We start from the raw sequence: 15,092 nt of genomic DNA, 5'->3' as shown, positions 1-15,092 counted from the left end.
GTGGGCAGAGATTATATTCCTTTCATATCACGTTGTATCTGCAGAGTTTGCCACATAGTCAACAATACTTGCTGAGTGCATGTGAGAGTGATTTTTGAATTCTGAATCTTGAACTTACTAATGGAAGACAGTCCAAGAAAATCCTCCATTTTTTTTTCTCTTTAGTGATGTTCTGTTCTTTTAATTCACCTGTTCATATCCTTCTCCCATTTACTCTCATAAAGCTGCTTAATGTTTACCTAATTTGCTCAGTACCAGATCTTTGGAAACAGTTCCTTGCTCCAGGGAATCCCAAGGCATGGATAGGCAGTGATTGCAATTATAATATTTAATTAATGTAACCTACTCATATAACACTACAATTTTTCTAATTCTAGTGATTAAAATGATATAAATGCTGGATACAAACGGGCATAGGCAGTGTGGGCACTGCTCTGTGTGTGTGTGTAGTGATCATATGTAATTAACATAGTCTTATCCCATGGTAGCCTATAAATAGTGCTGTCTGGGTCATGAAAAATGGTAAGTGCTGTCTTTGTTCTGATTGGGAAGTAGGTGCATAGATATTGCATAAGAGAGAGGTTACGTGGACAATGAGTTTGCCAGGGACTTGGTATGAGAGAGAGATTTAGAAAGCATGGTTATAAATAAACTGGAAGATTCATCCCACCAAACAAAATAATTGGCTATCTGGGACAGACAGATGGCCTGACATTGTGTGTATGTGTGTGTGTGTGTGCGTGTGTGTGTGTGTATGGTACTGTATCTAAGCTGTGTGTAAATTAGTTCTCAGAAACCTGTTGACATTATACTAAAGTTCTCGAAATTTTTTTTGGTTAAATTTTCTGAACTTTATTCCCAGCGTGTGAAGTTGGGCTATTTGCTTAGCTCTAGGAGCCTTTGTTTTCTCATTAGTATAGTGGGGATATTAATACTACCTACATCACAGGATCGGTATGAGGATTAAATGAGATAATGTGTACAAAACAAATAAGACCTAGAACAAAACAGGTGGTCAATAAGCTTCAGTTAATATATTACATTCTGTTATTTTTATCATTTGTACAGACGTGTGTGTATATATGTATATATACATATGGAGGCAGGGAAGGAGAACTGTATTAGTTAGGGATTTCCAGAGAAATAGAAGAGACAGAGGGAGAAATTTATTTTAGGAAATTGGCTAATGTGATGACTGTGGGGGCTGGCAAGTCTGAAATCTTGCCAGACCCCACAGTCATCGCATGATGATTGCGGTGATCATGCAGGCCTGCAGGCTGGAAATTCAAGTAACAGTTGATGTTGCAGCCTTGAGTCTAAATTCTGCAAGGCAGTAGTCTGGAAACAGGCAGAGTTTCTATATGGCAGTGTTGATGATAATTTCTTCTTTGGAAACCTCAGTCTCTGCTATTAAAGGCTTCTGCTGATTGGATGAGGCTCACATTAGGAAAGATAATCAGCCTACTCAGTCTACCGATTACATATGTACAAAGCAACATCTGGACTGGTGTTTCATCAACAACTGGATACCATAGAATAGCCTAGGCAAAATTAACCATCACAGAGACTGAGAGGATACATAGAAGTCATTAGAGACACGATCCAAGAGACTGCAGAGGGTCAACAGTGACCAGGACACACTAGGAACATGAAATGATGGTTTTATTTTCACTTAGGATAAAGGCAAATTTCTGGACAGACCTTTGGAGAATATTGGGAAAACAGAATCTTCCACCTGGCAACCCCAGGAGTCTCAGCAAGGCTGTGGTGTTAGGAGGACTGAAGAGAGGGAGTGCAGCATGTGACTGGGGAGGCCCTTGGCCTTTGCACTTTGGTTTCACAGAGGTATAGTCAGCACAGCACAGACAAGGCTGCTGACACTGCACCGTAGCTGGAGCTCTGGGAGCTGATGAAGCTGGAGCTGCTTCCCATGCAGGATCAGTCACACAAGAAGAACTGGAGTTGAACATGGGCTGTGCACTGGAGTGGCACTGTGGAGGGCCCTTTAAAGACATTGGCATTACCGGTGGTGTTTTGGTAAGGTTTCTGAGTTTGAAAATGAATTGAATAATAAGTCAGATAAATTAGAGCCAATATGGGCACAATTTTGCCCTTTTAAACCTATTCTTGGTGTGCTGGCAGACAGTTTATAAAATACATTAGTATCTAATAGTACCTATGAAGAAACATATAGCCCCAAGTTAAAAGTGTTAGAAGTGACATTTCTGAAAACAGAACTAATGCTAAATCAATATCAATTTCTGTCTCTCATCATTTCATTTCATATCTACATACCCATTTCCTACCTACTGTATTTCATAAGCATAAAGAGGCTATCAGCTGTAAGGGGCACCCTTATTTCATGCACCACAAAGAATTTTAAAAATGTTGCAAATTCAACTATTACATGCCACCAGTCATATGTTATATGCTGATTTAAGGGCTGTTAACAAATGTAAGAAGAGTGTATCATGGAATTGATGAATTAAGATAAGTATAAAATCCATCCTTTTTAGGTCATATAAACATGTATATACAAACCAGACAGGCCAATTCTTGCTTTGCCCAGAATACCCCTCTGCTGTGCTCCTCCTTATCGCTGGGCCCTCTTCTCCTTTCATATTCCACACTCCCAGTGTCACTCTTTAGACTCCCATATGGTTCTACTGAGAGCCAGTTTGATGGCTCCCAGGGGTAAACTCACCCTGGTAACCAGGCAAGGAAAATGGCAGGTCCCAGATGAGGCAAAACAGATGTGGGACAGTGTTAGGACATCTCTTATCAGCTATGCTAATACCAAGATCTGAAGTGAGTCCCCGCTCTAGCAGGACCACGACACGTGAATTCTCCAGCAACTCTCTGCCTGGAATCCATGCCCCTCTGATGTCATATCAGCCAATATGACTTCAGCAAGAAGTTATTGTGGACCTGGGTTTTGAAGTCCCAGTTTTCTGCAGAACCGTCTCTTGTTAGGAAATTGGGGGTTAAACTTATCCAAAACTTAAAATTAAGCAAAAAGGTGATTTCTGATTAGTCTTTTAAATTTTTACTTCTTCCTAGTAACTAACAACCTTGCCTAAGGTTTATATGACTCTCTAGGTTTTTTAAAAAAATGGTGGTATGATTTTATTTAATATATTTGGTATTGATTAAGGCCCAGACACTATAAAGCTAGATTTAACTTATAGAAGATTTAGAAGTTGAAAATCATTTTGTGTGCTCTAGAAAATGTAAACTAATTGTTTCATTGCCTTTGAAAACTTGAACCAGTTTTGTATCTAAATTTGCAATCTTGTTCCAGAATTTTTTTCACTGAATGTATATACTTTGGTCTTTCCTATTCTTTGAACCAGCGTTACCATCATGCGGATTCTCTTATTAACGAGTGAAACAAATCTTTACTATATGCCTGCTACATATTTATATGAGTCATGCTTTTAACTTTTTGGAAATTACAATTCAATAAACCTTTATATCCACACATACCCTTTCAGGAGTGGAAACTGGGCCAAAATCAGACACTGCCAGACAGTATTGACAAGAAGATGAAAGGGGCTACAAAGATATAGTAAAGAGAAAATTTGGGTTAGTGAATCTATTAAATAAGGTGAGATACTTCAAGGGACATGGTAAGACTTTTTATTGTACTGTGGCTAAAATAAAGTTCCAGCATTTGGTGGGGGATAATTTTCCGGAATATGTGGAGTTTAAGCTCCCAGAAAGACAATTCAAGGAGCTAGTTGGAAATACCAGCTTTCAGGAGACTGACTTTTCAGATGAGGTGAACTTCAGATGAAATGTCTGGAATCAATCCCGGGTCATTCTTTTCATGTCACCTACGTACTCATTCATGTGGTCCTGCAATCATGCCTTGATCCTGCCAACATTCATGAGACAATTAAGTGTTTGGCTGGTCCCTGAGGGAATATGCACAATGTGACATGGGGTCTCCTGGCTCAGAGGGATCACCTATGATGGTGTGGACTGTGGAAACAGAAGCAAGAATACAGGCAGGCAGGTGTCTCTTCACTGACTTCTGAACCAATTCTCAACATTTTCTCAGATATAAAGGGACAAAGGCGACATATTAAAGAGCTGCTTATCTCCCAATTCTGGTTTCCCAGGGGATCAGATCCCATTAGTTCTTCCATCGCTTACTCAACCATTCAATCCAGATGCTCATGTATGTGCATGTTCATTTCACCTACATTTGTATATAAATACAGCATACACACATACAGTGTGCGCGCACGCACACACACACACACACAAGCTTGCCTCCCCCACATCCTTACTTACAACATTGTTACGAGTATCTTTGTCAAAGAGTATGAGGAAGCTGAGGGTGATATCACCATGAAGACAGTGGAATGAACTAACATGTTCTAATCACATTGGGAAATAGTGACTCAGGAGGTTCAGTACCCAGACATCATCTCCTTTGGTGCCCATTTGTCTGCAGTCATCTTCAAAAAGGCCACTAAATTCTGCAGTCCTTGAGGTCATGGGCTACTTATTATTCACCTCTATATCCCTGTGTCTGGACATACGTGCTCCAAGAATGTTGTAGGCTTTCAAGGAATGCCTTTTGAATACACTGCTCTGGTCACACTGTTGACTTACTTTATCCTTCAGGTAAAAGCTGTCTGAGAGCAGGAATCAGATCTGATAATACGACTGGATAACTAGAATAGAATCCCTCCGTTAGAAACTGACAATGGGAAACTGGGCTTTCTCTGCATCCTCCCCTCCCCCACTAAGTAGGCATTAAGCAATGTGAAGGCACAGTCTGTTTTTCTGTGTTAATCAGAGGTGTGAATATCGATCTTTTTCAATTTTAATTTTAACATCTTTATTGAGACGTAATTCACATATTGCATAGTTCATTTGTTTAAAGTGTAAATTCAGTGGTTTTCAGTATATTCATAGAGTTGGACAATCACCACCACCATTTTAGAACATTTTCATTACTCCACAAAGAAAACCTGTATCCATTGGCAGTAATTTCCCAATTTCTCCCAACCCGCTAAAGCTCCTGGAAGACGCTGATATTTCTTAGAGGACAGGCATAAACATAAAAGGAGATACAGGGAAGAGAATCTTGTCCAGGCTCTAGTTCCTCCGATGCCCTAAGTCAGCTCTTCAGGGGGCCAGCCTGGGAGACTCTGTAACTGGCTAAAGCCTCATCTCCTTTCTATTTCCACAGATTTGCCTACTCTACACATTTCATATAAATAACATCATACAATGTGCAGTCTTTTGTGACTGGCTTCTTTCACTTAGTGTAATGTTTTCAAGGTTCACCCTCAATATATCTGTTTAAAATAAATGAATAAATGAATGGGTAACTCTGTCTAGTGCAACCCAGAATCAGAACTCTGAATAACCAGACCCCTGGTAGGAAAGGAGTTCCCTCTCCATGGGAGCCCCAAGAAAAGATGTCTACTTCCCAAGAGAGGTTTCGAATAATCTAAGTTTCTGGTTGAGTTAAGCTCTTGGAGGGTAAGGGCTCTATACGGACAATTAATGACACATAAGACCTGGGCAAGTACCCAACACATGGCTTTAGTTTTTCTTTTAAACATATATGTATTAAGGGTCTATCAGGCACAAAGTGTCATACTTAGCTCTTTCTTACTTCTCACTTTATATTACAACCTGCTCAGTGAGATAGGTATATCTGGTTTATAACGGGCATTACATATGAGAAGTGATACTCAAAGTGAGTATCATAGTAATACTCTAGCAATTACTGATAATTGTTCCAGCAGCTTCCAGAGATTACCCATTTATCATATGCAGCTTTTCTGATTCCAGTAGCAGATTCAATGCAATTCCTCCGACTGAAGGAAATGTTTAGATTTTAGAGGGAATTGTTTATTCTCAATCATTCTCCTTGCTCTAGGTGACAGAATCAATTCAGGTTTAATCCACTGAATCTGCTTGCCATGGTGAGTCGGAGGAAAAGCAGAAACCCAGAGGCCAGGAGGAAGGGCTGAGAGCCTAGGCAAGGGAGGGATGCCTAGAAAGAGCCAAGGCTGTAGAAGCCCCCTGGGATGGCTGGATCTACAACAGAAAATGGAAAAGAAACCGCTCAGGGTGGAGGGAGTCATAATGGAACATTTCCACAAGTTCAGGGAAAGCTGTGGCTCAGAACTGATGTTTCCTCAGAGGACATGCATTTAAAAAATGCAGGGAACAGAATCTTGTCCAGGTGTGGGTCCCTTGTGTACCCTAACTTAACTCATTAGGGCTCCCACCTGGTGGAGGCTGTGACTGACTAAAGCCTCTCTAGACCCCAGCCCCAGAGAGGAGTCCTGGAAGCTCCTGAGGCCTCTTTGGATTGCAGGGACAAGGAGGCAGGAGAATGTCAGGAATGACCCAGCACGTGCCTGGTTGTGCAAGAGCCACCTCCTGCTCTTCCCAGAGCCAAGCCTGGGCCCTATAAAAGACACATCCAGCTTCAGCACCTCATCTGCTCAGACTCCCCAGGGACGTGTCTGTGCTCCTGCGTGTGACCAGGGTGAGTGGCAACCTGGGATACCAGAGAGGTACGAGCAGGGCAGAGGGATGGGGAGGATGGAGGTAGGCTGGAGAGAGAGAGAGTTGTGTGCTTGTGTTCTGCCATACTGAGCAGGAATAGGACTCAGTCTGGCTTGAATCTACTGAGGCTCTGAGGCCTACTGGAGCTCATTTAGGTGGGAAAAGCTAACTGTGCACATCTTTTCCAATTCTGTGCTCAGTGACTTCACATCGGTAACTTCAAAACTGCCATGTTGGGTATATTTCCACCATGGAAACTGGCAAATACTTCAAGCCAGGCCCTTTTATCTGGAGGTTTCATTGTGAAATATTTTCCAGAGGACCCCTTGGTGTATTCTGAAACACCCAGCTGGTACTTAGGGCTTGTATTAAGGAAATAGGTACTTCAGGGAGCTGTGAATACTCTACTCAGGCTTGTGAGGACAGAGCAATCCCAGTTTCCCTTGAAAGGAAGAAGAAGAAGCTCATTCTGTTGATTTTTAATCTATGTACTTTTATCTGGAGGAAAGATTCAAGTCGTTTCTTTCAGGTTACTGATGTGACTGTATGATCTAAATATCATTCTTCTTCTACACATGCATTGATTTTAGAGGAGGTATAATTATGACCTTTCATTTGAAATATTTAGAGTTTCATTATTATCTTTTAGGTTGACTAAACTCCTGCCAGCATGTCTTGCCAGCAAAACCAGCAGCAGTGCCAGCCCCCTCCCAAGTGTCCTCCCAAGTGTACTCCAAAATGTCCACCTAAGTGTCCTCCCAAATGCCCACCCCAGTGCCCAGCTCCATGTTCCCCTGCAGTCTCTTCCTGCTGTGGTCCCAGCTCTGGGGGTTGCTGCAGTTCTGGGAGTGGTGGCTGCTGCGTGAGCCACCACAGGCCCCGTCTCTTCCACCGGCGCCGGCACCAGAGCCCAGATTGCTGTGAGAGTGAACCTTCTGGGGGCTCTGGCTGCTGCCACAGCTCTGGGAGCTGCTGCTGACCTGGTCTTCAGAGGAGCTCTTGGGACTGAATGGTCAAGAACATGCTACAGCCTGATGGATACGCTTTCTCCTTCCTCTCATTCCATTCATTGGTGTGCAGAGACCACAAAGACTCATGGCGCTTCCCTGGAAGAACTTCGTGCTTGATGGAGGACCCCAATTGCAGTCTTCTTTTCCTCCTTTATCTCATGTTATAATAAAGCTCTGATTTCTGACTCACTAAATGTCTTGGTCATTCTATTTTCTTCTGAGATTTGTAATGTCCTCCAAAGGACAGGGCCCCAGAGAAATTTTCTTTATGAGGCAAGGAGAAGACATGAGTAGGTGATACATGGAAAGCTGCTCCGAGGAACTGATTCCCTCAAAGGCAGGGTGGATGGAGCTCCAAGAGGGTCAACTCTGGCTATGGCAGCTTTGCCTTTCTCTCCACTAAGCCAGACACATGTTCTAATTTTCTGTCTATTCCAGACGTTGGGAAGGTTGGGAAGCTCTGCAGACTTGTTCTTCTCTAGGGAGAAGAACACATCTAAATGAAGCAATACTTCCCTGCTGTTAGAATCAATAGTTGGTAAAATGCTTGAAACGGATGTTGAGACCCTTCCTCCTGTTAAGTACAGTCCGTGGTCACTGAACTCCTTTTCAGGGAGGGTGAGTCTGGTGAAGATCAGCCTTTTGACTTGTTGCCTTGGACACCTGGCTTCACTTCCTCTCAGTGTTAGATCTGAGCCCCAGGATGCTGTCCTGCCACTTGGCCCACGTGCTGGGCAGGGGAGTGATGAGTAATGGAGATAATAAATAGAAAAAACATGGAAGAGTTACTTAGAAAATACAAAGAATATAAGGAATATAAGAATACAAAGAATAACAGACACTGTAGGAAAGAAAAGACCTTTCCTCCTTCAATACTTATCTTCTCTGCCAAGCCACCCTCAGATGTGAGGGGGGAGAAGTGCCAGGATGGGTGGGGCATCTTAAGTATTAATAGAGGAAGGGGAGGGAAGCAGGGACACAGCAGGGGAAATAAGGGCTAGTGCTTCTTAGGTTCAGGCTGACAGGTGTCCACATGAAGATAATGGATTTAGCAAAGATGGATTTTGACAGAGATGGAGTCTCTTAATAATATGTTTATCTTCTTACTTACCCTTAGTGCCACTAAGACAAAAACTTGGCTGATTAACCAGTCTGAGATTCTGTACTGACTGCATTTTAAATCACCCTCTGCACTGTCAGTTTATTTGACTTAATGTTCTTTATTATTTTGCCAGTCTCATTGTTAACCAATTTTCAAGTCCCTGACCAGTAGTAATTTTGAGCTTCCATAAATACGTACATGGGCCATTTCTACAACAATTGTAATAGTATTTTAAATTTTCTTTTCAATTTTCAAGAGCTCTTGATATATCATGGATATTAACCTTGATCTGTCTTTATTAAAATATTGAATACATAATAATTAATGGACTCTGTTTATAATAACTTTTGCCAAGGAAATATTTGTAGTTTATAAATACTCAAATATGACTTTCTTTGCTTTCATAGCTTCAGGGTTTCCTGAGTTGGTTAAGAAGTTTTCCCTTGTCCTTAGTGTTTACATATCAGCAAACAAAACAAAACAAAAAAAAACCCGAATAGTATAAAATGGAATTCCAAGCAAGGGACCTAAGGTTGCCTGGGGCAGGTGAAGGCTGGCCTGTGGAGGGGTGGACACCTGAATGTGCTTTCAGGGACCTCTGCCTTAAGTAAGAGCAACTCACCGGCCCTTCCCTTATCCAGTGGATCTGCTATCTGGGCCCCCATGTGCTCCTTTCGTGGTGAACATAATCTTTGCTTCATCCAAACTTCCATACACAGAATAATTTCCAATCTGACTATTGGTTTTTACTTGCATCTTATCTTATGTTTGGCGTGTTTGCATGTGTGTTAGAAATTACGTTCTGTTACTATCACAAGAACTCAAAATCACAGCAATTTAAAAAGGAGAGCAGGCTATTTCCACTCACATATGATGAAGTCAGAGGTCAGTAGTCCACGGCTGGTACGGTGGTTCCCTGGAGTCTTCAGAGATGGATACCCCTCTGTCTTGTCATTTCATTATTAGTGGTTGTTTCCTGGGAAACATTTGGTGATCTGAGGATGCCTGATGGAGCTTTGATCTGCAATGCTGTACTTCAGGTCTGAAGAAAGAGAAAGGGTGGGTAAAAGGCCCTGACCCCAATACAGCCCTTTACCCGAGGTTTCCTAAAGCCCCAAGAACTTCCTAAATCTCACTGGCTGCTTGTATGTACAGAAGGGATACAGAATTATAAATTTTGACATCTGGATGCAGTGTGGTTCTGGATAAAATTTCAAGATGTGAGTTAAGAATGAAGCGGAGCACGTATATCGCGCACACATCCAATCAAGTAGTTCTTGATCTAGTTCGTAAAGTATATTTATGCTGAGTAAAGACAGCTGGATTGCTGGGTTTCTGGAAATAGTGACACAGACTCTCTGGGTACACTTCTCTTACCTGTTAACACAACATTCAGGAACGTCCTGCCCACAGTTCCACCTTTATGGGCTCTGCTGTATGCACTGAGGCAAATCTGCATGGAAGGTTGATTAGGCAGGGGAATTCACTGCCTGCAGCTGAGGTCTGGAGTGCTGTGGGGAGCTCCCCAAAGACAGGCACAAGACCTGGCTTATGGATGCCTGGCAGAGGCTCAGAGTTACTTCTGCTGTCTCCCCACCTCTAATCCACCCATCACCCAGAAGTGGGCCAAAGATCAGGGGTCTGGATCATCTCTCAAGGGCAGGAAGAGGGTGAGGCTCTGAGAAGAATTGTGCTGTGCAATCAGACACCATATTTGGTGTTATGGCTTCATCTCTTTCAAAGGTATCTAGAGGAGGAGGGTGAAAGATGATTAACTCTGGGTTATCTGAAATATGACCCAAGTGAGGAGAGTCAACAGTAACCAGAACACATTGTGAAAAGGAAAAGGTGGATGGATTGTCACCTGGGCCAGAATCCCCAGAGAGCACTTTCACCACCACATGGAGTGAAAATTCTACCTGGTCACCCTCTTGAGTCCCCAGAGGGTCAGTCCAGGAATACGGTAGAGTAGAAAAGGAGTTTTGGGCCAGGATGGATGCTTGTGTGTGTGGTTATCTCAACTCGGACCCTGTGAGATCCACAGCAGTGTCCGAGAGCTGTGGCGCTGCTCTCTCGCTGACTCTCCAGGCTCTGTTGCTGCTGCTGCAGCAGCTCTGCAGCCAAGGTCGGCGGACTGTGTTTTGCCTGTGCTAACTCCAGGAGCAGCTGCTCCCAGAGCAGGAACAAAACTACCCCCAGTGCCAAGAAAAACTCGGGAGCCTGAGGGACAAGTATATTGGCCGGCTCCTGGAGGGACTCTTACTGTTGCTGGCTCAGTTGACAGGATGTCTCAACCTGAGTTCAGCTGGAAGTGAATTCAGCTGAAGAGAACACATGTGTAAACCCAGAATAAGGCTACTTTTCATTTTCTAAACAATTCTCCCTCTGCTTGTAAATAATTGACAAAATCATTAATATTCAGAAACACATTCCCCATGTTACCATTTCGTGGTTGCTCCTTGACCTTGCTAGATGAGTTTTCAATCCTAGTCCACACCCACGCTGGTTGCATTGCTCCATCTTCACACCTAATTCAGAACTATGTACAGAAAGAGTAAAACTATGAAATTCTAAACTTTTGTACTTGTTATAAGATATGCACTCTTATAAGTGTTTTGGGTGTAACTCAACCAAAATAACAATTCACACAATATTGCTATTAGGAAATTACAGCTATTTTCCACACTTCATATATGAAAAGACAGATGCACAGACAATTTTGGGCACATTTCTCAGGTTTTAAGGCAAGTAACTGGTTCTCAGAATCCAAATCTAGGTGATTTAACTACAGTGTGTGGTCTCAACCAGTTCTCTGGAGTTAAACTGGGAAGGCATGCACTATTTACTGCGTGTGAAATTCAAACAGCTTATGGTAAGTTCTTCTCAACAAGCTAGACTTAAAACAGCTATCCCTTCTTTTCTTGCCTGATATACTAATGTTTCTGTGTTAGTTCCCACACTGCACAAAATGAGCCTCTATTTCTCATGCCGTTATCTTCATCCACGTCCTTCCATCCTTTCTTAAGAATATAGTCACAGTGGGCAGAGATTATATTTCTTTCATATTATGTAGTATCCTCAGAGTTGGCCACATAGTCAACAATACTTGCTGGATGTGTACGAGAGTGAATTAATAAACTCTGATTATTGAATTTACTAACGGGAGACAGTCCAAGAAAATCCTCAAATTGTTTTTTCTTTAGAGATGTTCAGTTCTTCTAATTCATCTGATCATATCCTTCTCTCATTTACTCTCATAAGACCTGCTTAATAGTTACCTAAATTGCTCAGCACAGAATCCTTGGAAATAGTTCCTTGCTCCAGGGAATCCCAAGGCATAGATATGAAGTGATTGAAATTATAATATTTAATTTATGTGTCCCATTCATCTAACACTGAAATTCTTCTAATTCCAATGATTAGAAAGATAGAAATACTGGACATAAATGGACATAGGCAGTGAGGGTGTTGGTGTGTGTATGTAGTGATCATATGTAATTAACATAGTTTTATCCCATGATAGCCTATAAATAGTGCTGTCTGGGTTATGAAAAATGATGGGTTCTGTCTTGGTTTTGATTAAGAAGTAAGTGCATAGATATTGCATAAAAGAGAGGTACACAATGAGGTTGGCAGGGAATTTGCATGGGAGAGGGATTTAGAAAGCATAGTTATAAATGATCTGGAAAATTCACCCCACCAAACAAAATAATTGACAATCTGGACTAGAAAGATGGTCTGACATTGTGTGTGTGTGTGTGTGTGTGTGGGGAGGGGGGTAGTGTATCTATGCTGTGTGTAAACTTGTTCTCAGAAACCTGTTGACATTATGCTAAAATAATTGAAATTTTTTGGGTTAAATTTTCTGAACTTTATTCCCAGCTGTGTCAACTTGGGCTATTTGTTTAGCTCTAGGAGCCTTTGTTTTCTAGTTAGTATAGTGGGGATATTAATACTACCTACATCACAAGATTGGTATGAAGATTAAATGAGATAATGTGTATAAAACAGTTAAATATACATAGAACAAAATAGATGGTCAGTAAGCATCAGTTATTACTTTCTGTTATTTTTATCATTTGTACACACATGTAGGTGTATATATGTATATACACATATGGAAGTATTTGACCCAAAAGCACAACTCCACTCAACCTATACCTCAGGGGAAGACAGGGAGGTAGGTAGAACTGTATTGGCTAGGGTTATGCAGAGAAACAGAAGAGAGAGAGAAATTTATTTTAAGAAATTGACTCATGCAATGACTGTGTGGGCTGGCAAGTCCAAAGTCTTGGCTGGAAATTCAGATAACAGTTGATGTTGCAACGTTGAGTCTAAATTCTGCAAGGCAGTAGTCTGGAAACAGGCAGAGTTTCTACACTGCAGTCTTGAGGATAATTTCTTCTTCTTTGGGAAACCTCAGTCTCCATTATTAAAGGCTTCAACTTATTGGATGAGGCTCACATTAGGGAAGATAATCTGCTTACTCGGTCTACTGATTAAATACTTACAGAGAAACCTGTGGATTGCCGTTTGATCAAACAGCTGGGTACCATAGCATAGCCTGGGCAAAATTAACCATCACAGAGACCGAGAGAATACATGGAGGTCACTGGAGATATGACCCAAGAGACAGACAAGGGGCCAACAGTGACCAGGACACACTAAGAACATGAAATGATGGTTTTATTTTCACTTAGGATAAAGGCAAATTTCTGGACAGACCTTTGGAGAATATTGGGAAAACAGAAACTTCTACCTGGTAACCCCGGGAGTCTCAACAAGGGTGTGATGTTAGAAGGACTGGAGAGAGGGAATGCAGCACGTGGCTGGGGAGGCCCTTGGCCTTTGGACTTTGGTTTCACAGAGGTATAGTCAGCACAGCACAGACAAGGCTGCTGACACCGCACAGTAGCTGGAGCTCTGGGAACTGATGATTGCTGTAGCTGCTTCCCATGCAGGGGTCACACAAGAAGATTTGGAGGTGAACATGGGCTATGCACTGTAGTGGCACTGTGGAGGGCCCTTTAAAGGCACTGGCATTGCTGGTGGTTTTTTGGCAAGGTATCTGAGTTTCAAAATGAATTGAATAATGTGTCAGATAAATTAGAGCCAGGACGAGAATAATTTTGCCCTTCTAAACCTATTCTTGGTGTGCTGGCAGACAGTTTATAAAATACATTAGTATCGAATTAGTACCTGTAAAGAAACATATAACTCCAAGTTAAAAGTGTTAGAACTGACATTCTTAGAAACAGAACTAATACTAAACAATGTCAATTCTGCATTTCATTTCATATCTACATACTTACTTCCTACCTACTGTATTTCTGAGCTTTAAGAGGCTATCAGTTGTAAGGGGCACCCTTATTTCATGCACCACAAGGAAAGAAAAAAAGCTGCAAATTCAACTATTACGTGCCACCAATCATATGGTATATACTGATTTAAGGGCTGTTAACAAACGTTAGAAGACTGTATCATGGAATTGATGAATTAAGATAAGTATAAAACTGATCCACTTTAGGTCATATAAATATGTATGTAAATACTAGACGGGCCAATTCTTGCTTTGCCCAGAACTCCCCTCCGCTGTGCTCCTCCCTGTCTCTCTGTCTAGCACTAGACACTGCTAGACAATATTGAAAAAAAGATCAAAAGTTATGGTACAGGAAAATTTTGGATTAGTCAGTCTATTAAATAAGGGGAGACAAATAAAAAGACATGGTAAGGCCTTTTCTTGTACTGTAGGTAAAATAAAGTTCCAACATTTGGTAGGAAGTGTTTTTCTGGAATATATGGAGCTTAAGTTGCCAGGGAGAGAAATCAAGGAGCTACTTAGAGAGACCAGCCTACAGGAGAGTGACTTTCCAGATAACATGAACTTCAGATGAAATGTCTGAAATCACCCCCAGGCCATTCTTCTCATGACACCTATGTACTCATTCATGTGATCCTGAAATGATGCATTGATCCTGCAAACATTCATGAGGCAATTACGTATTTGGGTGGTCCCTGAGGGAGCATGAGCAATGTGACCCATGGGTCTCCTGGCTCAGAGAGATCACACATGATGGTGTGAAGACTGTGGAGACAGAAGCAAGAATACCTGTAGTCAGGTGTTTCTTCACCGACTTGTGAACCAATTCCTACCACTTTTTGAGATATAAAGGGGAAAAGTGAGCAAAAAAGTGGGCAAAAAAGAGCTGTTTATCTCCCAGTTCTGGTTTCTCAGAGGATTGGTTTCCACTAGTCCTTCCATTGCTTATTCAACCACTCAATCCAGATGCTCAAGTATGTACATGTTCATTTCACTTACATTTTTATATGAATACAGCATACATGCACACAGTGCACACACACACACACATACACACACACAAGCTTGCCTCCCCTACTTCCTCACTTACAACATTGTTACAAATATCTTTGTCAAA

At 41.8% G+C, this 15,092-nt stretch overlaps 1 protein-coding gene across 2 annotated transcripts; it reads left to right on the top strand.

Annotated features, from left to right (window-relative positions):
- The first annotated feature begins 1,856 nt into the window (after nt 1-1,856).
- On the top strand, nt 1,857-7,747 carry LOC107000957 (late cornified envelope protein 2B). Of its 2 annotated transcripts, XR_013412464.1 has the most exons (4): nt 1,857-2,037; nt 3,495-3,607; nt 6,350-6,523; nt 7,193-7,747. XR_013412464.1 is itself a non-coding variant. In XM_077987294.1 (2 exons), exon 2 carries the CDS (start codon nt 7,214-7,216, stop codon nt 7,520-7,522), a length of 309 nt encoding a protein of 102 aa, XP_077843420.1. In that variant the 5' UTR covers nt 6,401-6,523; nt 7,193-7,213; the 3' UTR covers nt 7,523-7,747. The 2 variants fall into 2 exon arrangements, 1 of the variants encoding a protein (XP_077843420.1); XM_077987294.1 differs by lacking the exons at nt 1,857-2,037; nt 3,495-3,607 and having other exon boundaries at nt 6,401-6,523.
- The last annotated feature ends 7,345 nt before the right edge of the window (nt 7,748-15,092 follow it).

Source organism: Macaca mulatta, chromosome 1, assembly GCF_049350105.2.
Source record: "Macaca mulatta isolate MMU2019108-1 chromosome 1, T2T-MMU8v2.0, whole genome shotgun sequence".
Lineage (NCBI taxonomy): Eukaryota > Metazoa > Chordata > Mammalia > Primates > Cercopithecidae > Macaca > Macaca mulatta.
Note: the sequence above shows the minus strand (reverse complement) of the source record. Positions and strands in the feature narration are given on the sequence as shown.